This window comes from Setaria viridis, chromosome 5, assembly GCF_005286985.2.
Source record: "Setaria viridis chromosome 5, Setaria_viridis_v4.0, whole genome shotgun sequence".
In the NCBI taxonomy this organism is placed as follows: domain Eukaryota; kingdom Viridiplantae; phylum Streptophyta; class Magnoliopsida; order Poales; family Poaceae; genus Setaria; species Setaria viridis.
In genome coordinates this window covers 23955159-23982468 of record NC_048267.2, presented here as the reverse complement: position 1 = coordinate 23982468, position 27310 = coordinate 23955159, and the positions used below count along the sequence as shown (strand labels likewise).

The 27310-nt window shown below is 42.4% G+C and overlaps 2 protein-coding genes across 2 annotated transcripts; both read right to left on the bottom strand.

Annotated features, from left to right (window-relative positions):
• Positions 1–562: 562 nt before the first annotated feature.
• On the bottom strand, positions 563–5887 carry LOC117858658 (DNA replication licensing factor MCM4). Its single transcript, XM_034741763.2, has 18 exons — positions 5736–5887; positions 4906–5619; positions 4677–4805; positions 3907–3988; positions 3677–3809; positions 3505–3576; positions 3253–3372; positions 3062–3175; positions 2764–2976; positions 2565–2663; positions 2323–2483; positions 2109–2205; positions 1794–1955; positions 1635–1715; positions 1468–1546; positions 1236–1372; positions 1089–1139; positions 563–1001 (listed from the first exon to the last, which is right to left on the bottom strand). The coding sequence occupies exons 1-18, from the start codon at positions 5767–5769 to the stop codon at positions 927–929; spliced, it is 2553 nt and encodes an 850-aa protein (XP_034597654.1). The 5' UTR covers positions 5770–5887; the 3' UTR covers positions 563–926.
• A 2128-nt stretch (positions 5888–8015) lies between these two features.
• Positions 8016–9470, bottom strand: LOC117855647 (SPX domain-containing protein 6). Its single transcript, XM_034738031.2, has 2 exons — positions 8890–9470; positions 8016–8767 (listed from the first exon to the last, which is right to left on the bottom strand). Exons 1-2 carry the CDS (start codon positions 9275–9277, stop codon positions 8394–8396), a joined length of 762 nt encoding a protein of 253 aa, XP_034593922.1. The 5' UTR covers positions 9278–9470; the 3' UTR covers positions 8016–8393.
• Between the last annotated feature and the right edge of the window lie 17840 nt (positions 9471–27310).

The window sequence follows — 27310 nt, the reverse complement described above, 5'->3', positions numbered from 1 at the left end:
CGGCTTGGATTGACCGCATGGACGGAAACGTCCGGTTGACTGCAAACTCAGCATTGTGAATGCTGCAGTTGCATTGCATCAACTTGTTGACTGCAACTGCCATATATCAGTTGTCCACGCAATGTTCCTGTTGATACGACGTTAACAAGTCGTCTTGATGGACACTCTGTTTAGCCTCATTGACTGGTACGTCCTTGCTTTTGCTGTGACACGAACGCCCGATGTGTCGCATTCTCCTTTCTCCTCTCGCTGCTGCAACAGACTTCCCGTAGTGGGTCTACTGCCTGACGACTTTTCTCCACCTTGTATGGGTAGTGGATTCAGAAAAATGCGTCGTAATCACTCTCCATTCATCGCTCCTCTGCCTACAACTGCGACATTCGATCCGTGGGAAGGAGCCCACCGAGCAACAGGTACAGCAACTAAAGCTTTCGATTAGTGGCTTAGGTCTAATCATGTCACGCGCATGAATGGAATACGAGAATACGACTGTCACGGTGCTAGCAACGGAAACATATAGATCCAAGCAGGATTGATGTCCAGATGAAAGGAGACGACAGTCTGGTTCAGAAGTACCGGTGACTATTCTTTAACCTCATCACCAATGACCCGTACACACTACATACGGACATATGGTTCAGTAGGACCCTGAGCCAGATTACGTAAATGATACAAGTTACATTGATTCAGTAAACTCAGGCAACGCAAGAATATTATGTTTTAATATTAATACTAAAAAAAGAAACTACAACTACCACAAAACTACGCTATCTTATCTAGGGGAGTAGCACAATCAGGACCAGTTTAGACTTCAGACCAAAGTTAGCATTCTGCATGGCTCAGCTCTACATTTCATCAATTCTTGGCAATCCGTGGATGAATTGTAGACCAGTCCACATCAATGCGGCAGATGGTGCGTATCGGCATCAAACCCTCTTCACATTGTCTCCATGGATAACAACAGCACCTTCAGTCATCAGGGTGCCAAGAGCACCGCGAAGCTGTAATAAGTTACCATGCAGACATTAGCGTGTGCCAAGCTAGCACGGTATAAACATACAAGGTAGTGCAAGCTGAATTTCACTTACATCGTGCAGCTGAATTTCCATTGAGCTCTGCTTCCTCATTTCTTCCAGCAGCTGCGCACCAGTCAGGACAATACTCAGCTCACAGCTGGGGCAACTAATGATGATAGCAAGGAAAGAGGCAGGATCACAAAGCAAAGGTTTCTTTACCTCTGTCATACGCATTGAGGGGCCTCCAAGCTGCATTTTCTCCATGATAAGATTACGGGTTGCTGCAACGAGGTTCTCCCGTCTCTGCCTTTCGCTTGCAGATATTCCCGTCATGATTAGATCCATGTCAATCGTCCCTTTTATCATCCATCAAAAATACCATCAGCACTAGAAACGAAGGTTGCAAGGGAAAACTGAGCATGAAGAACAAAACCAAGCAAGTTGATCTGACCTGTTGCATGATCTGTTGCAGACTGCTGCATGGCAACTTCAAGAAGCCTGAAAGCCTCCACAACATCTCGCACTTCGACCTGTAAACAACGACATAAAAAATTCAGTCATAGGAACCAAAACTGCTATGTAACTAACACTAACCAGGATCTCAGAATAATGTTTTACCACTTCAGAGAACCGCATTCGGGCCAATGCTTCACTGAGACGAATCAAGCTCTCGATTTGTCTAGCTGTTGCAGTTATGACCTATCCACCAAGCAGCAATGTATTAGGGGCTTAAATGCTATTGAAACAACTAAGCGCATAGTAGAACAGAGATGCTACCTTCTTTCTGCTCCCAGGGCTATTCCCTCTTTTCCTCATCTCAACATAGCCACGAGTCAACTCTTCTGCAGCTTCATCAGATAACTGTGGCTGAATATACTTCCTTGCATAGCTTATGTAGGCAACTAATGTGGGCAAGTCCAAGACCTCGAGCTCCTCTAACTGCACAACAGGATGAATGCACAACTAATAAGACACAGGATAAGCTGAGAACAGTGTTGTATTTGTTAAATTATTAAAAGCTACTGCATCTATTTCCTTGAAAATGAGAAGTAACAGAAACTTCAGGTATAAATGTTGAGTCTGGTGTTTTACATTTGGGTTCTCGAAATGCAATGAAACAATATGCTTTGCCAGGCGCCTATCAGTTTGCTCATCTGCCTTGTCCAAGATAAGATAAATCAGATCAAACCTGCATATTGAATCGTGTCAAGAGTTAAAACATTTCCATGTCACACATTCACTTTGAAATATGCAGGCATCCTGTGTATTCAAGAAAAAACAAACATGCAGGCATTGAGTTAATTACCTTGAAAGAAGTGTTGGGGCAAGGTGGATGTTGTCGATTACGGAAAGTCTCGGATTGTAACGTGATTCTGTAGGATTCGCACATGCCAGCACAGATGTTCTAGCATTTAAAGATGCGATTATTCCAGCCTTTGCAATGGATACTGTCTGCTGTTCCATCACCTACAATGATCGCAACAGTTTGTTTACATGGATATTCATATTTTGTGATGCAAATGTAGATAATATTTCAATAAGACAGACCTCATGTAACATGCTTCGGGCATTATCAGACATCTTATCGAACTCATCTATACAGCAAACACCTTTGTCACTTAAAACAAGTGCTCCACTCTCAAGAACCTGAAAGGTAAACAGGTCATGGCTTAAGTCATTGGAGCAACTCAACAAGATAAAAAAGAGACCAAAGCAATAATGTCAAAAAAAATAATGTCACACATACAGTTTCACCAGTCTCAGGATCTTTGGCAACATAAGCAGTAAGACCAACAGCAGAACTTCCTCTACCACTTGTATAGATACCACGAGGAGACAGTTTATGCATGTACTGGAGAAGCTGGGATTTACTTGTTCCAGGATCACCCACAAGTAAAATATTGATGTCACCTCGGAAACTAGCTCCAGAAGGAAGCTTCAAGGGATTGCCACCAAAAAGCTTCACAAACAACAGTTTCAAGTATGCTACGGTTAGCTATGAGACAAACTTTCTATAAGGACATCTAAATATTCCACGATGTTACCTGGCAAAGGAGGCCTCTTTTAACATCATCCAACTCCCATATGTTTGGCGCCAATGATCTAGTCAATCTGTCATAGATATCAGGCAACTTCGAAAGCTCTTTTAGTTTCTCAACCTGCAACAAAGAAAAGAAGAGCGTTAACAAGAATTCAGCAAATGCAGTTGAACAAAGGCGTAGGTACAAAACAATACCTTATCACTAAGAAAGTCCTCTTCAGTAGAATTGTTAGCGTTGGAATTGTCAATATCCATAGTGTCCACGTGAAGCCTAGACTTGTCGGTCTTCTTTACGTGAAGGCAATCAATGTACGTCTGAATGAAGACGATTACCATCAGAAAATGAAGAAGGAATATCAACAAACAATACTTCACTACAAGATTGAATGCCATTGTGCTAAGAAGAAATCCAAACATGAGAATGCAACAAAGTTCTGTATTTTTAACCTTGAATATAGACTTCACTGTCCTTTGAGCAGGTCCAACTCTAATACTCATAGCCCTATATATTCCAGTGATCTGTAGTAAAAGCAGAAGGGGTTAAATTGACAATTTGCATAAACAAGAACCACATGCCAAGATTTATAATACTGATCACTAAGCAAAGTTCAATCCGAACCTCAACCCTATCTCCAGGCTTTCCAGCATCAACAAGTTTATCATGCATCAGGACACTAACTGTATGTGGAGTACCACCTTCTGCTATCTCATCTGGTGTTTCCTGCAACTTTATGATCTGCTTGTCTGCAAATCTAGTCATGTAAAAAAAAATGTTACATGCAATGTGATAATGAATCTGTTAAGAATGCTAGCAAAGACAAAAAATGGCAACAAGTAGAGTATAGCTACCTGCATCGGTTATGCACCAGGGTCATAGAATTTGTGGCTTTACATTGTTCTTTCTGACAAATGTGTGGTTCAGTTACTCTCCCTGAAGAAAACAAAGCCACTTCATTAGTTCCATGGCATTATGATACAAACTAACAAACTTAAGTTATCTGTCTATGACATGCATCTTTCTACCAACATGAAGTACTGAATAAATTTTGTATGCATCTGGACAGTATGCACTTTCAAAGCAGCTATTTTATTTTTATAAGAAAGAAGCAGCTACTATTTCAAAGTAAAAGGTCAAAGCTTCACTTATTCACTAAAGACTAATAGAGTTTACAAGTTACCACATTTGCCCAGATGAACTCAGTAAAGATGAGTAAGTGAATAACAGCACCTAGTTACCACCACACAATCTAAGCACTCCCAAACCTTGGACAGACAATAAGAACAATTTCTGAATTTGGTGATTCACTAATAAGATGCCCAACAGAAAGGAAAACTAACAGACACGACGATATGTTTAAGTGGAATCTTTATTTCGATGTGCCATATTTTTGGCTGCAAAGGTCAAATTGATTCAGAGAACAATTGCATAAGATATTTATCTACTGACAATAGCATACAAGGACAATTGGACTGAGCACAATCATGTTTGTATAATACCTGAGAAATCACCATAAAATGCAAGATAATGTGAAATTGATTAATACAATTTAGGAGTTTCATTGAAAATGAAACCATAAGCCAGAATTGCATCAATGAACATGTTGATATTAACATCATACCTCTATCAACCATGATGGGCTCTGAGTAGAAACCACAAACTAGGCAGCGAAACACAGCCTCCCTGAGCTCTGGTATGACCGAGCTGCATCTAATTATCATGCCCTTTATCGACACCATCTTCTCAATGTCTAAAACAAACAGGGTATCACAAATTAGATCAGACAATGTGGAATTTAACACAAGAAGTTCGAACAGTGACAGCTCTGCCAAAAATAATAATCAATTTACCAGATGGGTTGAGATTCCTCAAGCAAATGGACGACTTGAGGTTGTAGATCCTGGTCTGGATGTGCTTCTCGAAGAGTGGCTCGATGCGTGCTACGAGGTCCATGAGCACGATGTCGAAAATGGCGAGCACCTCGAGCGGGTAGCGCACCATCTTGCTGTACAGGTCCGGGTCATGGTCGAAGACATCGTGCGCGTCAACGTCGAGCGACTCCCCGCCCTCGAGCTCGAGGATGCGGTGGATGGCGCGCATGTACTTGCCCTCGTCCATTACCGGGTCGACACGGCCGGCGTCGCGCGGGTCCCTGAAGTGGCGCAGGAACCGGAGGATGGCGGCGTTGACGTCCTGCACGCTGATGTTGGTGCCCCAGACGAACACCGGGGTGGCGTCGACGCCGGCGCCGGCGCCGTCGGTCTCGTCGTCCCCAGCGTCGGAGGACGGCGGGATGTCGTCGGTAGACATGGGGGTGGAGGGCGTCGGCGGGAACCGGCCAGTCCAGTTCTGGCGCTGCTGCCGGGCGGCGCCGGCCCCGGCGCCGGACGGAGTGCGGCGGCCGGGGTGCGGCGGCGTCTCAAATCCCCCGAGGGAGGGGGACGAGGGATAGGGGCTGGCGGACCCGCGGCGGCGCCGCCCGCCAGACCGGCGCGTGGACTGGGTAGGGGAGGAATTGGTGACCGGGAACGGGCTCGACGGGCGAGCATCCGGCGACGACGCGGCTGCAACCAAAAGCAAAGATGAGATTTCCCCCCTCAGAAATCCAAATCTTAACAAGAAATCTGTAATGGAATAAAATTGAATGCGATTCTCAGAAGAAATGGCGATTGGATCTTACAAGGTGGGGAGCTGCCGCCGCCGTTAGACGCCATGGCTTGCGCGCAGAGACGGACGCACCGGCGGGAAGAGAGAGGACGACAAGGAGCCGAGGAGGTGGTGGGAGACGGGGATGGGGGGTAGGGGAGGGTTTCAGGGTAAAATGGCGGGAGGGGCGGCGGCGGGAAGAGTGGAAGGGCGGGAAGGAGCGTGGTGTTTCCCGCCAAGTGCTGCGCTGAAATGGGCCCGCTCGGCCTTTTGTTTCAGGTTTTGATGGAGTGGGCTCTATTCTTTTACATTGGGCTCTACTAAACGCTTTTTGTGTGCCACTGAATTCTAAAGGGGCAAGACTTCTGAATTGAATTGCGGTAGTCCACCTATCAAGTATTCAAGTGTGTAGAACTGTAGATAGCTGCTACAGTATGGGTTTGTAATTGAAAGCCCACGTTTGATTCAATGGACACCAAGCACCGTGCATTGACTCGAAAAATGCATAGCCTCGGTGTGGGTGCAGGGAGCTGCTAGATTCCGCATGGACATCAATAAAAAAAAATTCGAAAAAATATTTATTTTTTAAAATGATAAAACACAAATGTTCGTGGGACTGGTTGAGTGGGATAAAAAAGCAGTGAAGTTCCAAAATTTGGTCGGGGTTGAGTCTTGGGCACATATAGCTAAGCTAGCTGAAATGAGATAAGTCACGTTTTTCAAATTAATCTACGCGGTTGTTCTTCAATGGTACAGTTCCACCCCGCTTCTGGTCATTGTTGTAAAAGGAAGGGGGGCGCTAACACATCAAGGTGAATGTGTCAAATACCACTTTGATACAAATATTTGCAAAAGTATGGATGGATGCTCAATAGTAGGCTATGTGCTTTAGGTTCTTTTATTATTTTGTACCATGTTTGGGTGCGTTTGCTTTTTTTTTTTGGACTACTGAACGTCCCTGTGGTTGAATGAACAACTTTGTGCATCCTCACATAGTGTAGCGCCTTGAATAGTACTATTCTTTTTTTGTGAGAATGTCATATGGGCATGGCAGACCTCTTGTCCAACGCTATTCGCTGTCACTTCATAAGCCCTGCCGAACTCTTTGAGTCTTTACTCACCGAGAGTAGAAAAGTGTTCTAGCCCTTTCCGCCGCTTCCAGATGTGTGCGTGGTTTTGAAGAAGCAACTTGGCACCATGTCTGTTGGAGTCTGGGCATTTTTGAGGAATATCCTGCACGAAACCTTGGACATGCACGTCGGTTCTCGTCCAACTATACCTACCTGCCTGTTCTCATCTGCCATCTAAAGATCCACCCTCTGGCCAAGAATGTTCTGCTGGACTAGCATAGCAAAAGCATTTGAAAGATTTTATATTTGATCATGAGCGAATCAACAGCGTTAGCAGTGCCGGCGGCTTCATTTAGGTTCTTAATAAAAAACCTTACAGATACTGACCCTAGTTTAAACAATATACATGCATAGCGACTTTAGTATTAATAATACACAGATAATACCGGATACAAGTTTTTTTTTCCTTTAAGAAAGCAAAACCAGCTCCTGCATCAAGTTTGCACTCACATTGTGGAATATTCTTTTATCCGAAGAATCATCGATCTCGCGTAGTCTCCCGTTGCAACTGCAAGTGTGACGTCTGATTTTTATGAAGATAGCCTATGTTTTCAGGTAAATTATATTATCGCTGTGTAATTATCTGTTTGCAGCAGTGTGTCATCAAGCACCAAGTGCCTGCAGAGTAATGAAGAGGAGTTGCTGCTAACAATGGGTTGACTCCTGTGTGACGTGATCTGAAATAGCAAGGGCGGCTTGATTTGTTCAACGCTTCGCCGCTTCTGCAATGCGTTTCCGAGATCTCATTTTGACTTTTGACCCATTAGAAGCAGCTGCCCCACAGCTGAATTTCATAATCCTCTGATGCCTGCTAAAAAAGCCAGTCTATGCAGCATACTTTGCTGATAAACTCATCCTTTTTTTTAATTGATGAGGAATAAACTCATCTTCCTAGCAAGTGTCAAGTGTCTCGATAATATGAGAAATTATTCAGAATGCCGTCCAGACCATCAATAACGATTTTTCTTTAGAATTTAATATCATTATCTTTTAGTGTTATTCGGACGTCCATGTTAGTAAAACAAAATGCCGAATTCGTGCATCGAATCCATGGACGAATTCGGACGCCTGTCTTGGTTCCGTGTCGGATTGAATGTGTCACCCTAGTCCTAGTCAGGGGTTCGGATGTCCATGCACAATGTAGGAGCCGTGATCAAAGAAGAAAAGTGCAAAAGCAGAGTCTCTGAGAAACTATCCTTTCATAAATTACAGCAACACTGTACAATTTTTGCACCAAATTCAGTATGAATTTGAATGCTCGCTCACATCTCACCTTGGTACTTCCACTATTTAGTTTAGTACAAGCTAGTACTTCGTGGATAGTTGCTGTTTCTGACTACAGATTTGCACTGGAAGCAGGCCAAAACTTTTGTTAGAAACGTCATGTAAAGAAAAATGGAGGGAGTACTTTGTTAGGAAGTTGGATGGTACCGCATAAATAGAAAGAACTTAAGAAGCTTGGAAATTACAGGCAAGAAAGCAGAGCATCTCCGGCGGGCGGGGCGCTGCCAAGTGCCAAGAGGCGAGAAAAACAGAGGAGCGAGGAAGGCAATTGACTACTGTCATTGGGTGGGGATCGGTGCCGCCTGCTGGAATGACCGGAGCCAGTCGGAGTCCGGCAGGTTGAGCGGCGGCAGCGAGTGTCGGCCTCTGGTGGAGCTCCAGGCGCGCACGTCCTCCATGGTGAGCAGCGCCGCCACGGTGTTCCGGAAGATGCTCTGCTCGGCGACGGCGAGCGCCTCCTGGTCCTGGCGCGCCGCCGCCTGGCCCTCGGGCGCCTCCGGGAACACGGCCTCCATCATGGCCTCGCACTCCCGCACCAGCTGCGACACCGTCTCCGTCTCGAAGAAGGGCTGCTCCAGCACCGCCTCGATCACCGGCAGCCGGAGCACCGCGCCCGTGCGCTTGTCGTGCTTCTTCAGGATCTTGGCCAGACCTGCAAAGCCATGGCCGCCGGAGTTTTTTTTTTTTTTTTTGGCCGGAGTTGTTCATGAGAAAACGAACCAAGAAGGAAGACGAATCTTTGTGCTGATGGCTCTGGTTAATCAATCACGCTACCTATGTAGTTGATGCTGCTGTAGTTGAGGAGCAGCACCATGACCCCGTGGAAGTTGACGATCTCCCTGCGGATGGCGGCGACCGCGGCCTCGTGCTGCCCCGGCGTCACTAGCCCGGCGGCCTTGCGGTCCAGCGCCCTGCTGATGTCCTCCTGCAGCTCCCGGTGGTGGATGATGAACTCCTCCTCCTGCTCGAGGAAGAAGGCGTTGATCTTCTCCATCTCGGCGTCGAGTGTGGCGATGAACTCGGCCTCCTCCACCGGCGACGGCGGGCAGCCTCCGGAGACGGCGTTGACGCAGCGCTTGAGCTCCTTGTAGCGCAGGAACTGATCCCGCCACTCCGGGAGGCTCTGCTCGATCTGCCTCTTGAGCCACTTGCCGAACTTCATCTCCTCCGCCAATCGACTCGCACCTACTAATTAGTAATTACTGATAATCCCCCAGTACAATCGATCGTTGGCTACTAATTTATTGGCCCGATTGTTGATTGTGAAGGGTGGTGGGGGTGCTCGTGATATAGGGGAAGAGACGAGGAGTGCCGGTTGGCGGGGAGGTTGTCGGCCGTCCCGCGGTTCCCCGAATATTTAGTGGCATATGCTAAGTGTGCTCACGAGGGCACAGGGCGCGTGCCGGTGCGTTGCGCGAGGTCGCGCATAGCTAGCTAGGCGCGCCCACCCGGCGGGCAGCGGGCTACTTGGGCCTCCACGTTTTCTTCACCTGCAAGGCCGCAACACGAGCATGGTTGACATCAGGGATTTTAAGTAGCAGACTATCGCCGGTACAACGCCTGCGAGCTGCGGCTAAGGGTTGAGAGAAGGCTGCGGCTAAACCCTACAATCTACTATATCATACTCTTTCCGTCCTAAATTATAAATTGTTTTAATTTTTCTGGATTCACAAAAATAAATTGTTTTGATTTTTCTGGATTCACAATTTTTGCTACGACACTTAAATATACGCTATATCTAGATAAAAAATAAAAATCATAAATCTTAAAATAATAAAATCAATTATAATTTGGGATGGAGAGAGTATAAAACACTTGAGAATATGCAAGTATAGAAGGCTACTTTTGTGCAAAGCTAATGTTACAGCCGATCGGCGGTTTGGAAACAAGCGGTCGATCTAATCACACGCGTCCACCCACTATCAATGTGTCGGGGAATAGCTGTCTCTTCCGTTTCACTGCTCCCCTCTTTCTCTCTCTCTTCTCTTTCTCTTTCTTCACCTCGAAGCCCTCCATTCAACCATTCCCCACGGCTCCCTACCTCGGATTCGGCGAAGAAGTGGCATCTTGATGACGATGGCGACCTTCAGAGGCGGGGGGCCATGGGGAGCAACGAGCATGCCGCGGTGATCAGGCGCGGCAGCGGCGGCGGGCCGCAGCGAGCTCCCAGAGCGGCGGCGCGTGGCCCCTGCGACGAGCTCCAATGCCGGAAGTAGCGGCGCTAGGCCGGGGGAGAGCTTTTCCACCAGGAGTAGCGGCGCATTGTTCTTGGGGCGAGCTCCCATGCAGGGAGGCGTCGCCAGGTCGGGGGAGAACTCCCCTTCCGAGAGTGGCAGCGCACGGTCCCTAGGGCGATCTCCTCCGCAAGGAGCGGTGGCGCATGCTTGAGGCCGAGCTCTCCCGCTGGCTCTGCAAGCGGTCCCGCCGGGCCTATTTTTTCCAAATTATTTTCTAAATTTTCTTTCAAGATTTTTTTCATGAATATTTTGTTCCTAAATTTTCTCACAATTTTTTTTCAATATTTATTTTCAAAACATCTTTTTTTTTCAAAACTTTTATCCCAAATATTTTTTTGCAATTTTTTTCCTCTAGTTTTGTTTCAAATTTTTCTATAAAAGTTCGTTAACAAACATTTTGCACACAAATAATTTGTATTAGAGTTTTGTCATATAAATTTTATTAGAAGTTTTGCAAATATTTTTTGTTCATTTATTTTTTCTTGTTATTTTAAAAGTGAATGAGGAGGCATGGACTCTCGTCACGTGGGTCAATGCACTGGTCGGACCGACAAGCTGTCCGAAATCGACCAGACAAAAGCCTCGGTCCGGTCGCCCATAAACTAGCAAGCCCCAAGCTCATTGTTTATAGTCTTTGTTTGGCGCTTACTTGGCTTTATGCCACTTGTAAATATTTTGTTCCAAAATTTAAGAAACTATGTAACTTCTTTTTCATTACATTAGATTTAGCTTTAGGTGTATCAGCTATTCTGATCATTAAACCGTAACTGCTCACAATAGTTTTGAGGTTTTGTCAATCCATCTTAACTTTATTTAAAAATTAGTTTCTATAGGTTGAATTTGATCTTTGAAAATGGCATGAATATTATTTTGAGAACATGTTTCATAAAAGTATGTTTTGGCTATGTTTGATAAATATATTTAAAATAATTATCATATCCAAAATGTCAAGTAGTAATCATACAAGTCCCAAACATATGGCAGTGCAGATGTATATCTAAGAAAGAAAAAAGTACAAATTACTTCCTTCAAGTATCGCGGAATTCCAACTTACCCTATAATACAATTTGTTCTTTTTGTTTCTCCATGCACAAATTTTGTGGGGTGATAGTGGGCATCACAATCTATGTTAAATAAATATTATGAATTTTTCATCATTCTTTTTCATAATATTTTGTATCTCAAGGATAAATTTATTATTGAATATCATATCCTATCCAAATAATTATAGGAAAATCATAATGTATTTTTCTAACATGTCTTATGATGTTTGCTAACATCTTGTAAAATTGTAACTTAAGACTCCACTTGTGCACAGAGAAAGAAAAGACAAATCATATTATGGGGTAAGTTGAACCAAATAGTATAGTTTGTGGGGTAAACTGAATCAAAAAATAGTTTAAGGGTTATTTGGACTTGACCTATACTTGAGGGGAGTAATTTGGACCTTTTCCATCTAGAGGAAAAAACATATGAGGTGTGGCGAGGAGGTCAAGTGGATGCTAGTAAACTTCTTGTGTGAAGAGGAGATGGAGATTGATCTTTTGGAGGACGGATAGAGAAACAAAGAGTGGTGATGAAAATTCAAAGCATATACACAGCATATTCCCAACCACGAACAATTCAGAAACTATTGGTGGCAAACAGCGACTTTAGTTTCTGTCTATAGTTGTTGTAGTTAGAGGCAAAGGTTCTAGAATGGGATGATTCCACCATGGGATTTTGGAGCTATTCAAGTGTCACCTAGGCAGCTTTCTCAAGTTCAAGTCTCTTGTGAGTTTCATTCTTAACCTTTTCGCTGATAAAACCATAAAAGCAAGGGGATTCCCTAACATTTGTTTTCTGACGACATCATTTGCCCAAATCTTAGTATGGCCGTGAGAGCACTATACAACATGATACTTCTGAGCCATCATTTTTTGACACTGTGGAAGTATTTCAAATTTATAGTGTCGGTTCCAAGAAAATGGAAGGATGCATCAATTTGTTTTCAGACCCTTATGAGTTTTAAATTAATAATGCCAATTCCAAGGAAAGGGAAGGAAGACATCAAAGCATAAGTGGGAAAAGGTTCAAGAATGGAAGTTGTTTATTACATTGGTGGAGGAGCTGGGTGTGGGCGACAACGAAGCGATGGGTTCCGAATCCGTTGTGAGATACGCCGCTGCTCTAGGAGACAATGCCATGGTGGGGAGAGGAAGAGGCACGCTATCAGACTGGTTTTTTTATGGTTGCAAGAACGAAGAAGTAGCTTGCTCGACAATGCGCTACCCTCATTGACAACTGGTCTCCACTATCGCTACCCTCATTGATAACTAGACCCCACCAAATTTGATGGAGTGTTTCTTGGTGCTATTTACAAGAGTCCCACATCATCTTAAGATGTTTATTAGGTTGATTAATGATACAAATACAATTTCATTTCATGATGACCAGTTTCATTTCATGGTTTCTACTTCAACTCTCCATTGTTTGATGGAGTGTTTCATCATGCCATTTCCATGAGTGCCACATCATCTTTTGAGGTTTAGGTTGATTAATGATACAAATACCCTAATTTCAAACAAGTTGACAGTTTAGTAGAAATGGGCCCTAGAAGAGACTTATCAATTCAAAAAGGTCCTAAGGATAGATGTTGTAGAAGGTTTTCTGCACTATTCTATGCTTGGGTACTATCAAATGGAGATCATTGCAGTAGGGATTGATTTGCGTATTCTAAGGAGCTCAATAGAGTATTTTTTTCTTAGTTGTAAATTATTTAAAAAGGTGATCGAAAAGGTTATTTGGCAAATGAGGGGTTTAGTGATTGGACACATCTTGCTACTTGACTTAACAGAGCATGGGACAAGTGCATATCATGTTTTGAATATAACCAAATGTTATGAGTTGCGTACTAGATTGCAAAAGGATAAAAATATTGATAAACCTCCTTAGGGACAACTCTAGAAAGGAAAAGACCACTAGAGAAAATTTTTATTCAGAATTGTTTCGATTGTAAAATTTCTTTGCGAAGCATAATCTAGCATTTTCATGGTAGTAAGAGCAAACTCTATGATCATAGTAATGAGATTTTTTTGGTTTTGGTAGAGATGATGGCTAAATTTGACCTTATTTTTCAAGAGCATGTTCATCGTATTCAAATCAAGAACCTCAAGTTCATTATCTTGGTCCTAGGATTTAGAATGAGTTGATACACATGCTTGCTTCTGCTATTAAATTCAAAATTATTTAGAAAATAAGGAGTCCAAAGTATTTATGTCATACCTTATTGTACCCCTAATGCAAGTCACCAAGAACAAATGTCTATAATTATAAGATATGTCGATACATCTTCAAGTCGTGTTTCCATTGAAGAATCCTTTCTAGGATTGGTAGATGTAAATGATACGACTAGGAAATGACTTTTTGATGTGCTATGGAATGAACTAAAGCAATTTGATCTTGATATAGATGATGTGAGAGGGCAAGGCTATGATAATGAGTCAAATATTAAAGGAGGCAATAAAGGGGTACAAAATAAATTTTTAGATGTAAATCCTAAATCTTTCTATTCTGCTTGTGGTTTCCATAGCGTTAATCTAACACTTTGTGGTATGGCCAAGAATTGTGGTACAGCTAAAGATTTATTTAGGATGATGCAACGAATCTACACAACATTTGCTAATTTCACTAAGAAATGGCAGATTCTAGAAGATAAGATCACATGACATGATGGATTATTAAGTTAGTGTTAGCTACATGTTGGTAGAGTCATGTTAAAAGTGTTAAAGCTATCAGATTATTATGGTATCTAATATAGATAATGATGTAAAAGGAGCACTGAGGCTAAAGGTCTGTCAATTAATGAACTTGGAGAGTATGAATTTATAGTGGCGATAGTTATTTGGTATAAAGTATTATATGATTTAAATTGAGTAACACTTGCATGCAAATGATATGCTTATTGATATTGCTATTGATCGAGAAAGTGTAGTGGCTGATTTCTTTCTTCAAAGGGAACAGGAAACTAGTTTCTTTGAGGCATTGGAGATAGCCAAGGGAATAGCACTTAATATGGAATCTTGTGCAACATTTCGCACGAAATGAGAAATTAAAAAAACAGAAATTTTGATGAGAACCCAGATTATACAAATGCTTCCACGCGTAGTCTGCAGAGGAATCATTTAGAATCAACTATTTTCTAAGTATTGTTGATCAAGCTATTTCCTAGCTTACAACAAGGTTTAAACAATATCAAGGTTACCAGAAAATTTTTGGTTTCTTATTTACTTCGAACACATTACAATTATTGGACAATAAGACCTTGAAATCTCTTATTGTGAAAATCTTGAGGATGCCCTTACAAGAGAGAGGGAATCTGATATTGATGCTAATGAACTGTATGTGGAATTGAGTTTCTTCAAGACTTCATTCCAAATAAAAATATGGGCCCTGTTGAAATTCTAAAGTTTTTGAAGCGACATGATTGTTTTCCCAATGCAACTATCGCATATAGAGTTCTGTTGACCATTCCTGTGATGGTTGCTTCTGTGGAATGGAGCTTTTCTAAGTTCAAGCTATTGAAGTCCTATTTGTGTTTTACATTGACACAAGAAAGACTTAATGATTTTGCCATGATAGCACTTGAGAAAAGAACGATGATGTTCAAGTAAATATTATGCAACCAAGATTAAATATACACAATTCTTGATATGTCATGTTGCTGTGTTATAAATTGTACCATATACATTTTTTGAATTATTTTGGTTACTTAGTAGACCTTACTTTAGGCCTAGTTTTTGCTGGGACGGCCCTGCATTCCAATGGTCTTTAGCACACTCCAACAAACTTAAATGGGTGGTAGAGGGTATAAATAGCCCAACACTTCAAAGGAGTCATTGCTCCAATAGCTATTAAAAGCTAGTGCATGAGCACCATATGATCTGATTGAGGCATTGCCGATTTGTTACCGTAGATGGTCCATGTGAATCCCAGTTCCTGCTGTCCTCACATGCGGCGTCCCTCACATAATTGGCACAGACGACACCTTGTTGATGGGGGCGTGCAGTGGCTCACTGCTAGGGAAAGCACCTTCAGTACCGGTTCCTAACCCCCTTTAGTACCGATTGTGCAACCGGTATTGCTAGTTCGGTACTAGGAGGGCCTTTAGTATTGGGTCAAATAACCAGTACTAAAGGGGGCCTTAGTACCGGTTGTTTATACCAACCGGTACTAAAGGTCTTTTTTTATTTTTTTTCTCATTTTCTTTTCTATTTCTTTATTCTATATAATATTACATTTGAAATAATATTATATATATAGATATATTGTGCATACATATATATGAATAATATTACATTCCATCAACTTTTCAAGTTCAATATTTTGGATCAACAAATATGAACCCGAGTCCTAACCGTGATGCAGATTTGATCCATCATTATGGAACTCCCCAACTGGATTTACTACCTCATCCAAAAGAAATCCACTGAGTTGTTCTTGAATCACCCTGATTTCTTTTCTCTCGAGGAGTGCTTCCTTTATGTCTCTCATCTGTGTCATTGGCAAAGGTTACTATATAGTAGATAAATGGGTCTGCACAATTAGAACTAATTTATTGTTAAGAAAGTTATATGCGTACTCTGAATTTGTGGTCGGTTATACGCTTGGGACCTACAAAGCCATGGATGAACTCACATACATAGTATCCTCATAAATTATTCCCTAGATTTTGTCTCAAACACTGTATATATGGCAAAAGAAGTTATGAAATATTTGTTGTGTTCAAGGAAGTGTCACAAGATGTGGAAATTCAACACATAATGGGAATTTAGGCTTGAAATCATGTTCCTCCTTGAATTCATCTGCTTGATGTCGATGGAAGCGAGCCCATGCTTTGTTAATAATGTCTATGAGGTTTTTGTATTGATCTCTTGATTTCCTCAAAGAGTCCATGATATAGACCGCGCTTGGATCAACTGCAATAACAAGGAGTATCCAGTGGAAGCTATACATATATGCATAACCAAAGCTAGTTAGTCTTATGTTTAACTGCTATTTTGAAAAATAAAAGAGATGGGAAATACGCTCACTTGAAGTTGTACAGTAGAAGTATGTACTTCTTGTAATGTTGGTTTTCTAGGAACTTATATATATTTTTCAAGGTCCGATTTGATCTATCTCTTATAGTTGACTTATTTATAATATCCGGGTCCATGAAGCCGATGCGTATTCTTTCCTCCAGCAAGTTTAAATCTCCATCCTGCATGATATAAAATCGAATAGGAGTTAAGACATCGCACAATAACTAGAGCGGGGATTTTGAAGTTAGAGCAAATTAAAGACTTTCAGAACCCAGGACCTGATGAGTGACTTATCAAGTGCGTCTTGATTGTAGAGGTAATAGAGTTCCTCTAACAGCACATTTATAATGGCATCACCATGGAAATAATGTTGATCTCTAATTCGAACTTCGAGCATGAGTAAACCATTGGTTGAAGCCTCTATGTACCATTGGTGCAATTTGTACATCTTCATTGGAAGACGGTCCACCAACTGCGGCCACACAAGCGGTTTCCCTAACTCAAATTTCCATTTAGCAGCCCTAGAGTGCTTTGGGACATGATCCTCCCCTCGAAGTTGAGCTGGGGTGAGATTTGTATCTTTGGCGAATAGAAGCAGGTTCTTATCAACCTCCAAAATCACCAAGAGCGGGGCAATCGATTGGTTGGATTGGGTTCTAAGTTGTGGAATACTTGACCCACTTTTCTTCTTCTTCTGAAAAGCCTTTGTTATTGAGCAGCCGTAGTCAGATAGCGGTGGTTTCTTTGCCTTTTTCTCCATGCTTCTAATGAAAGCCCAAAATTTAACCTGATCAAGTGGTTGATCTTTTTTCATGGGAGACTTTGGTGCGAAATGAGCTTTAACTTAAGCATCCACTACTGCGTGGAGTTCCGCATCAGTCATATCATAAGGTTTCTTGGGCTCCGGTTGCTTCTCCTTTAGCTTATTCTGCATCTTCTTCGTAGCCATTGTAGGCGGAACTAAAGGTGTCTTTCGCCGTGTAGCCTTACTCATAACAGAGGGAGGTGGACTCATGCTAGGATCTCTGTCAGCTGGTGGACTCATGCTAGGATCCAAGTTAGCTGGTGGACTTGTCTGGTAGTGGAAAGGGTGCCCTGGCAGATGGCGTAGGTGATCTTGCCCTTGAACCTTGAGGAGATGATCCCAAGGTTGGGGGATTTGGCTGCGTAATCCTTATGTAGCGCTTAGGCCATAGAATTCAACCATGGATGGCTTCTCCTAGATTCTTTTTCCCATCACCTCCAGGGATCTCCAGTTCCAGGTCATCCCAACCGTCGACCACTCGGTCCGCCCCAACTTTGGCGTAATCGCGAGCTGGAATTTTCACGCCATGAATTGTTTGGCTTTGTGTCAGTTGTTAAACCACACCATAAGCCATCACGATGAGTTTGTTTTTCACGAGAGTAACAAGCTCACAGGGGGCTAGCCCGGTGCTGTTGTCCATAGGGTGGTGTTGGTTGTTCTCAAATATGTCAGAAGATCCTCCAGCTGGTGCTTCCGTGGAAGCGATGCTGCTTCGACGCTGAGAGGGGCTTATGTCAACATTAGCTCCTCATGATGCAACTGCTTGTTCACTAGCTTGTTTGCTAGGAGCTAGAGCCACACGCCAGTCAATTGCTTCCTCCATTTTTGCATCTATCAAAACTATGTGTTATTGCAACTCTCACAACTGTCGTGTGTGTTCAGCCTTACTTCTTTGGTGACTTCTGTAGGAATCAATGTGCTCACGAAAGGCAAACTTTCATGGAATTACTCCTTTGCCTCGACAATGTCCAGGGTGTTCTGGATTACCTAGTGCTAGAGTCAGCTCGTCCTTCTCTCGATCAAGCATGAAAGATCCTTCGGTCGTTGCCTTTATTAACTCAACAAGACTCGTAGCCGCTACTCTTAATTCTTGGTCGAACACAAATAATCCATCTTCAGGATTGAGAGTGCCGACATGAGCATAATAGTAATGCTTTGCTTGCTTCGACCATTCAAGAGTCTGTGGTACTATTCCCTGAGCAATTATGTCATCTTCCATCATCTGCCATTTCATGATCCCCTTCTTGTAACCTCCTGGCCCAAGATGATGAAAGTATTTCTTCTTCTAAGCATTGTCGGTGTTGGTTTTAGTTGCTTTAGTGATCTTTTACGACTGCTTGAACTGCACAAACGAATCCCAGTGATCCCTTAACTTCGGATGCTTCGTGAAATCTGGTGTAAGGCCCTTCTTTATGTAGTCTTTGTTCAAGTTCTTCTTGTACGTCTGAAAAGCAATTGCACCCTTTCGAAAGCTCCAATGTTTCACTTTTTCTTTGTCTACACCTTCGAATGTGAAGTTTTCTTTTATCTATTCCCATATCATTTCCTTCTCTCGCTCAAGGACCATGCTAATGGGGACCGTACTTGTGGAAGCGACGCTCTCCTCGATTTCAGAGCTTTTTCAATTCTGAAAGCTTATTGGGATGTAATCTCTAACAAGAAACCCAATTTGATTCACCAATTTGGTCTTAGCATTGTGTGGAGCATTTGGTTCACCATCTTCATCAATTTTCATGATGATGATACGGCTCTCTAACTTTTCCTTCTTGCCTCATTTCCGTTTAGGCCTGCTGCTCGATCTAGATGGCTGAAAAATAAAAGAACTATTAATTCCCAATAATCTTGATAAGTAGAGAATTCAAATCATGTTTATATATAATAATTTCTATACCTCGCCGTGTTGCCCAACATTGCCTTCCTTGACAATTGGTTCCTCCATGTTGCCATCACTAGACATGTTGAGGTAGATGTCAATCTAGCTGTGATCGACCTTTTCATTTTGGTTGATCATTCGTGCCACCTTGAGCAATCAAGTCCATTAGGTATTCCTCGTCCAATCGGGCCTGCTCGTCCTCTGATATAATATAAAAGGAATTATTCTAAGAAATAGTAGGCATCAACAATAAAAATAATGACTACAAAAAAGAAATAAACACTTGTACAATTTGTTACAGTGAATTGCTCGTCATTCACAACCATCATCAAAATTTTTGTAACTAATATCATATAAAAAGAATGACTACAAAAATGAACGACAAATAGTTCTACATTTTGTTACAACAAATGACTAAAAAAAGAATGAAACAATTATACAATTTGTTATAATAAATGACTTAAAAAAGGAATGAAACAATTATACAATTTGTTACAATAAATGGCTAAAAAAATATTTATAGTGAATTGCTAGTCATTCACAACCATCATAAAATTTCTTGTAACTAATATAATATAAAAATAATTATTCTAAAAATTAGTAGGCTTCAACAAATTTCTAATATTTTATGCACATTTCTAGCACTACTTATAAATTGTGTAACAACAAATGACTAAGGCAATTTGTAGCAATAAAAAACAAATGACTAAGGCCATTATAACTAATATAATACAAAAAGAATTATTCTAAGAAGTAGTTGGAACTTTACAATTTCTGGCACTATTTATATATTTTCTAGCACTATCCACTAATTTCTTACGCTAATAAAACAATGCATGGCAATAATGTACATTTCCGAGCATAATTTATAAATTTTCTAATTTTACAATGAATTGCTAGTCATTGACAACCATCATCAAATATCTACGAAATAAAATAAAAAGAATTATTCAAAGAATTTATAGTAGGTATCAACAAATTTCTACTATTCTAACATTTTTCCTATTAGTGCTAGCTATTTTAAAATTTTTTCTATAATTTCTAGCAATTTTAACATATTCCAGAAATAAAAAAGAAAAAGCTAATGTCATCCGACCACGGGCTTACGTCAGCATAGACGAGGCCTGCGGTCGGCGTGGTGGGGGACGGGCGACGAAGGTCGCGGGAGGCGCTGGGGGCCTAGAAGGGGGTGGTGTCGGTGTCAGGGTGGGCGACGGCCGTGACGTGGTGAAGGTTGGCAACGACGGTGGAAGAGGGACGGCGGAGTGGAGGAGGTGCCGTGTGGCAGAACCGCCCAAATGAACCTAACTAAAATGCACTTAAGTCATCTGACACGCGATCATGCACTTTAACCAAGCCAACTTGGTCGTCCGTCGAATTTCATCCGATAAACCACTTACTCAGGATCGAGAAGCATTGCTCACACGAAGGTGAGTGGGTACAGAGATTACAACATTCCCATCACATTAACATAGTTCAGCAAATTATTACATCAGAGTTTACGAAATTCAAACAGAGTTTGCAAGGTGGTAGACAAAGAAGAAGTAAAACAAGCGGAAGCTACACAACGATACACAATACCATGGCAAAGCCGGCCATGATATCAATTCCCACGATCCACGCTGTCTGAGGACGGTTTCCACTCGACCATCCAACCCGGAGGGAGTTGGCTAGGCCAAGTCAAACTTGTAACCATTTCCTCGAAATCAGCACTACCTGAAAACATAGCCACAAGCAAGGCTAAGTATACTAATACTCAGCAAGACTGCCTGATAGGTGATAACTACTTCACCAACTCCTAGACATGCAAGGCTTTTTGGCTGTGGGTTTGTTTTGCCAAAAGCGACTAAAGTTGGTCCTTACTTTCAATACTTTAACTCAAGTTCTAAGTTCATTAACCAGTCTAGATTAGCAACTTATACTAAGCAAGCATAGTTTCCAAACAATTAAAGGACAAGCATCAAGATTAATATCATCATCATGTTCCATCTTTACTCAGTGCGGAATAGCGATCAAGCAATCCCAAACTGTGAAAGCCAGACAAATCGATTCGAATTTATTAACCATGCATAGCAAACCCAATCCAATGACATCCGCACACCACAAAGGGTCGCTTCACTTGTTAGCCATCCCCAACGATCCCTACACACGTGTCAGGTCCAAACTTCCTTTGGCATGCAATGCTCCATAGTCCCGGCCTTTGCCGTACTGTGACCGCACTTGCACCCACATGATGCACCATGGGAACGACGTTCCAAGGACAGCAGGGATATAAGCCACGCCCCAGTTCAATCAGGTACTAGGCTTCCCCATCCCATACTAGGTATGAGATTAGTACTTTCAAACACTTGATCACGAACGCTAACACGTTTCAACCTTAGCAAGTTCATTACTAGACAGACGAGGCAAATCACCACATTGGAACCATTCCCAGTCCCGTCCGTCATCCTTATAGTGGTAGTATGAGTAAACAACAACTCCTATAACTCGTGAGTGACAGGCAATCACTCAACTTTTACCGAGTCCTATTTAGCACAGCAACTACTCGACTTTAGCAACTAGTGTTCAGATCAAAGGTACTAAGTTCATGCATCTAAGGTTTCAATCAACTCCTATAGACGTAAATGCACAATCATAAGCATCAACATATTGCATAATTTAAAAATAGGGACGCATGCACCGGGGCTTGCCTTCAGGTTCAGAGAAAGTTAGCAGGTCTTTGGGGTCTTGATCTGGCTCGGGCTCAACTTCTGTGTGATGTAGCTCCGCAGCGGGTTCCTCTTCCGGCGTGGGGTGGAGCTCGTAGGTTCTGTCGGCGATATTAGCTTCTACACGACATGCATATGTAGAAATTTCAAATTTTCCATGCTTTCATATGAAGGATACGAGACATGACTTATTGTTGAAGTGAAAGTTGCATTTCGGCCGCATTCACCTAAACAAGGTTCTAAACTTTCATTATCTTCATGAAGTAAGGTGTGTTATGGTTTAAAACTCGAGGTTGACTTTGATGGTGATTGTGTACATATTTAAGGTTCTTACAACTTAGAACTTCACAAGGAAGGTGGGGGTCGCTTTAAGGATTATTCGGGGTTCATTTGCAAGGTCACTAGGACTTAACATTTTCTTTATTCATTTAAGCCGATTCCTCATCCAAAATTTGTTTCTACAGTCAAATAGTAACATATGACACTGATAAATTAGTAGTATCTGAATCATGTCATCAACGAGTTACTGTAAAAATTTGGGATCCATTGGATTAGTACAAAAATAATTAAAATTATTTTATTATCCAAGGGTAGCATATACTTAACCATTTTTATCTCAAAACCTACCGTGATTCTGAGGGTGAAACTTTAGTAGTGGGTTGAAGGCATGTTCCAGAGACTTTGGTGATTTTTTCATGATTTTTAGTGAAGTAAAGCTATTTCTCATATATTAATCCTATTTCTTTTTCTCTAAAAGGAAAAGTGGGTTTCTTTCTATTTTTGACCAGGTTCTAAATTTTTCCTACAAATTACACTTCACCACTGCCTGTTCCAATTGGTTTCACATTTTTATTGTCTTTGGATTAAAACCTATGCAAAAAGAAAGGTCTACCCGCAGATTTCAATTAATAAACTAAAACAGTGACTTAAAAGTCTATGCTAGACTCCTAACCATTTTTCTAAGTTCCTACTCTCTAAAACATACACCTGAGAGTTGGATTTACCTTTTTATCATTTTTCTTTGATTTACTATGATTTAAATGGCCTAGACAAGGAATAAAACATAAAACAATACTTCTAATAGTAACATGTGCAAGATTATTTTTATATGAAACTAGATAGTTTACTGAGTCCAACAAAAGTGGTTTGGTATTTTTCTGGTTTTTCTACGATTTATGGTGCATTTACAAAGTTTAATCTATTTTCTACCAAATTAAATCAATTAACCGACACAAACTTACAATCTAAGCCTTACAGCTATGGTTTAATTGCGCAGGGGGTCCCTAGTTTTTGCGCTAAAGCCCCTGAAAAAAGGTGGGAGACACAAGGAGGTCCTTGTGGCGGCCGGCGGCGAGCTAGGCTCGATTCCGGCGGGTCCCAGGGTTAATCGAGGGCAAGAATAGGCGGGGGAGGCATGGGAGCTCACCGAGAAGCGATTGGCAGCAGTTGGGGTGTTGGAGGAAGCTCGGCGGAGGCAGAACGGCTTGGGGATAGGGAGCGGCTCAGCGGCGGAGTCCCGGCGACGACGGGGCTTCAGGAGGGCAACAAGTTGCTCGGGTAGGAGCGTGTGGTGGTGGCGGAGCTGGTGGTGGAGGTGGCGAGGCGTGGGGTGGCGCAGACCAGGGGGCTCCATGGAGGGGTGGTGCGTCGGCGCTTAGCGCAGAGGAGGCAGCAGAGCTTTGCGGGTGCGGGGAGCTGCGCAAGTGGCACGTCGTCTCCTTTTATAGGGCTGGGGAGGTGCGGAGGGCGAGGGTGGAGCCAATGTTGGTGGCGGACGTGGTTGGAGGTGAGCGGCGGAGAAGAACAGGGTGGCGCCATTGGCCGGTGGCGCTCACTGGCAGAGGGAAGGTGCAGACACGTGCGAAGATCTTCCGGCGATTTGACGGGAGAGATAGGAGGTGTTCGAGATCTTCTTTGTCTGGCGGAGCGATTGGGCAAGCCAGGCGTCATCCTGTCACCATTGAGTGGTGGATTGGGGAGGCAGATCTCGGCCAACATGCAGCCATGGCATGGCGGAGGGAAGCGGCAGAGGCCCGGCGCGGCATTGGGTGAAAGAGATGCACGGGCAGGGGGAGGATAGGGTCACGCGGTCATTGGGCGTCTAGGTGAGCGAGTTGTCCCATCGTGGCCGTCGATTGGCCATCGGCGAGCTTGCTGATGAGCGAGAGCCATGAGGTGGGCGGTGCACGGGCGAACATGCCAGGAGCGTTCTAGGCGCGCGCTGGAGCAGGGTGTGCCTCGGGGCAGACCAAAAGGGTCAGGTTTGGGGGCCTTTTGCTCAAACCTTTTCAAAAGAACTCGTGAAACTCCAAAAGTAAAACATGTAGCCATAATGTCCAGCTCAAAATTTTACAAAAAGAGTTTTCTCAGAAACGAAACAGATTTGAAGTTACGAGGCTCCAAAGTTGGTGGGACTTAGGCGTTTCAGCAATTTGGCTGATTTTCAGGAATTTTGGCCGGTTTCGATGCAACTTTTGAGGGGTTTAGGATTTGAATTAGGCAAGGGTGTTATTGAAGGAATTTTTCTTTGATCTTAGTACTTCAACTTATATTAGGGACTTTTCTCGAGTTCAGTTCAACTTTTAGGAGGAACGGGCTTGCCAAGATGCACGCTCTGGATGTTCTTCTGGACTTAGTGCAGAAATGCATTTGTGCTGGTTTGACTGTTTTGAGTGATTTTGACCAAGCTTTTGAATAGGTTTTGTTGTGAATTAGACTTGGGTCAGTATAACAAAGTTGTAACACACTTGCAGCACTACAACTTCTATTAGGGGTCTGACTCGAGTTCAGATATAGAATTGTGAGATAACAGGTTGCAAAGTTGAGGAAAAACAAGAATTCCAAGACTTAGGTCATTTGTAGGATTTTGATGTACTCCTGATTTGATTCTTATTTTTGAATTTCTCTCACTCCAAATTAGCTAAAGTACTATTCATAAAAGTTGTTTGAAATTAAAATTTTTACAACTTCTATTATGACAAAATTTCAAGTTTGTATATAAAATCTCAAGTTCCCTATTTAACTCAAAAAAAGCTTTTTAGGGGCAATTTGGACATTTCACTTCCTCTTCTTAGTGACTAATGACTTCCTTAAGTTTAACTACACCTAATTAAAGTAGAGTTGTTACATGCTGGTGGCCAGGTCGGGGACGGCAGCGACGAGGGGAGCCTGACGTGGAGGAGGGGCTGTGGCGGAGGATCCAATGAGATGGACGACGATCGCTGCTAAGTGTTGGGGAGAAAGGGGATGGAGTTTTTATACCCCCCCCCCCGCGCGCCAAGTACCGGACCTCACCACCACCCGGTAATAGTGCCCTTTAGTACCGGGTGGTGATTACCACCGGTACTAAAGGCCACCCCTTTAGTAGGGGGCGAGCCGTGCGCGAAACGAAAGTGACCCCTTTGTACCAGGTGTACCTACCACCCAGTACCAAAGGGGTTGTAGCCCACTATTTCATTTCCCGTCAAGACAAATATTTTATTTCCTTTCCTTTAAAATTGGTATTATATTTATTTATTGCATAGTAAATCAAATAACGTTCATAAAATTGCAAAAAAAAAGTTTGTTATATTGATGTTGATTAGATCTACACAATAAAAATATTAGATGCAGTTAAATATCAAACATAGTAAAATTAGTAATAGTAAGTTAGTAATAGGTTATAAATTATCATAATACTTTGACCATGCAAAAATCTAGAAAAATAGTGCCCGTAGTGTTATTAACATGTTTACCATGACTTAGTCATTTACTTGTTTAATTGTATCTAAATTTATTATTTAATTTTTAATGGTGCTAAAAAAATCAAAATAATTAATGTTTTAACCATGCGAAAATTAGTTCTTGTTTAATAACACCATAGAACGTTATTACATTACTTTATCACTTTACCAAAAAACTTTGTCACATGACCACAATACATTACATATCATTACAATGCGTTATTACATTAATTTGTCACTTGACCATAAAATACAGTATAATGATTCTAATACATCACACAATATCATCGAATGGAATGTTAATAACCCTCCTCTTGACGAACGTCCCTTGGTTGTGAGTGCGACATAAGTATGGAGCATCCTCTTTGGCTAACCAGATGCTAGGGTCAACCTCGACTGAAAATGGAGGTTGCACATTAGTACCGGGTGGAGGCTCCACCTCCACCCGGTACTAAAGGCCCTCAGGCACATTAATACCAAGTGGAGGCTCCACCCGGTATTAATGGGTGACCATTAGTAGTGGTTGGAGCCCCCAACTGATACTAAAGGGGGTCACAGGGGTCTCCTGGGGAACTAGCCGTTAGACCCGGTATTAATGCTCACATTAGTATTGGGTCAAAAATGAACTGGTATTAAGGTCAAGGACCAATGCTCAATTTTTCAGTAGTGGCTAGTGATGGAGCGGAGGAGCATTGGCCAGTATTGGGGTTGAGCGCTGACAGGGATTGATCGAGTGCCAGCACTGTTGCATTTTACGAGTCTGGGGTGCTGGGGTGAGGGAGGATGGGGGTTTCGCAAGGTAGGTCAAGAAAACAAGGTACGTATGTGGACGGCGGAGGGAGAACAATCGGGGAGCGAATAACATAGTACTACCTAGCCTTTAGATAGGAGAGAAGATTTTCCTCAACCTCATCATCCTGCAGAATTGCATTTTCCTAAACCCCATTATCCTGCAGATTTGCATTTTCCTAAACCTATCCTCGAATGTTTCTCCATGATGGATCCACCTAGTGTAGGTGCTTGTCATACCAGTTCTAAGTAAGTGGCTGTTCACCCCTTCTACAGTACATCTAGATTGAATCAGGCATCAATGATATGGGCATAGTATTTGTTCATCGTTAGAGTATCTATTCTTCACAAATTTCATGAAATCATTGACCCCTTTCTCATGCTCGGGGGTAAATAGTCGACAATCGTGTATCCAATATCTATCCATCTGGGAAATTTTGGTGAATTCAACTCAAAATTATTGACTAGATTGAAAGACTTTAATGCGAAATGAAATTTTGGCGAATTCAACTCAAATTACTGACCAGATTGACGCGCCTCAGCAGGAAGCACAAGATTTGTGCTGCCATTGGACCTAGCTGCCGCGGGGAGGTGCAGATCTCCGCCGGAGTGCTCCAACCTGGCCGCCTTCTCTCTGTTCTTCTTTTTCCCTATCGTGGAAACGTGGCAGCAGACAAACTATTTTTTGGCTGCAGCACGGGCTTCTCTACCACCAACTACCATACTCACCTGAAACTTATTTTACATGTGGGATCCAGTCGTGGTGAAGACTTCCTATTCGATGGATAACAGGTTCGACCCACGGAAGGAGCACGTTCTTCATTTTATTTTACCGCTCTATTTATCAGCTTAACCTTACATGTGGGATTCTGGTTGGTTTATGACGTTTTCGCGGACCTTATATCATCACAAAACCACCATGTAACAGCGAGTGTCCATTTCTTCTTGGCTACAGTGGCAACTTTTATGTTGTTCCATAACTTTGTTAATAAATTTGCT

Excerpts from the sequence above, each read along its gene's own strand:
- LOC117858658 (XM_034741763.2), bottom strand. The coding sequence starts at position 5,769 with ATGGCGTCTAACGGCGGCGGCAGCTCCCCACCTT. Across the intron at positions 5,620-5,735 it reads CGGCGGCAGCTCCCCACCTT|CCGCGTCGTCGCCGGATGCT; the intron begins GTAAGATCCAAT and ends TTTTGGTTGCAG. Across the intron at positions 2,206-2,322 it reads GCCCCAACACTTCTTTCAAG|GTTTGATCTGATTTATCTTA; the intron begins GTAATTAACTCA and ends TTCAATATGCAG.
- LOC117855647 (XM_034738031.2), bottom strand. The coding sequence starts at position 9,277 with ATGAAGTTCGGCAAGTGGCTCAAGAGGCAGATCGAGCAGAGCCTCCCG. Across the intron at positions 8,768-8,889 it reads CAGCAGCATCAACTACATAG|GTCTGGCCAAGATCCTGAAG; the intron begins GTAGCGTGATTG and ends ATGGCTTTGCAG.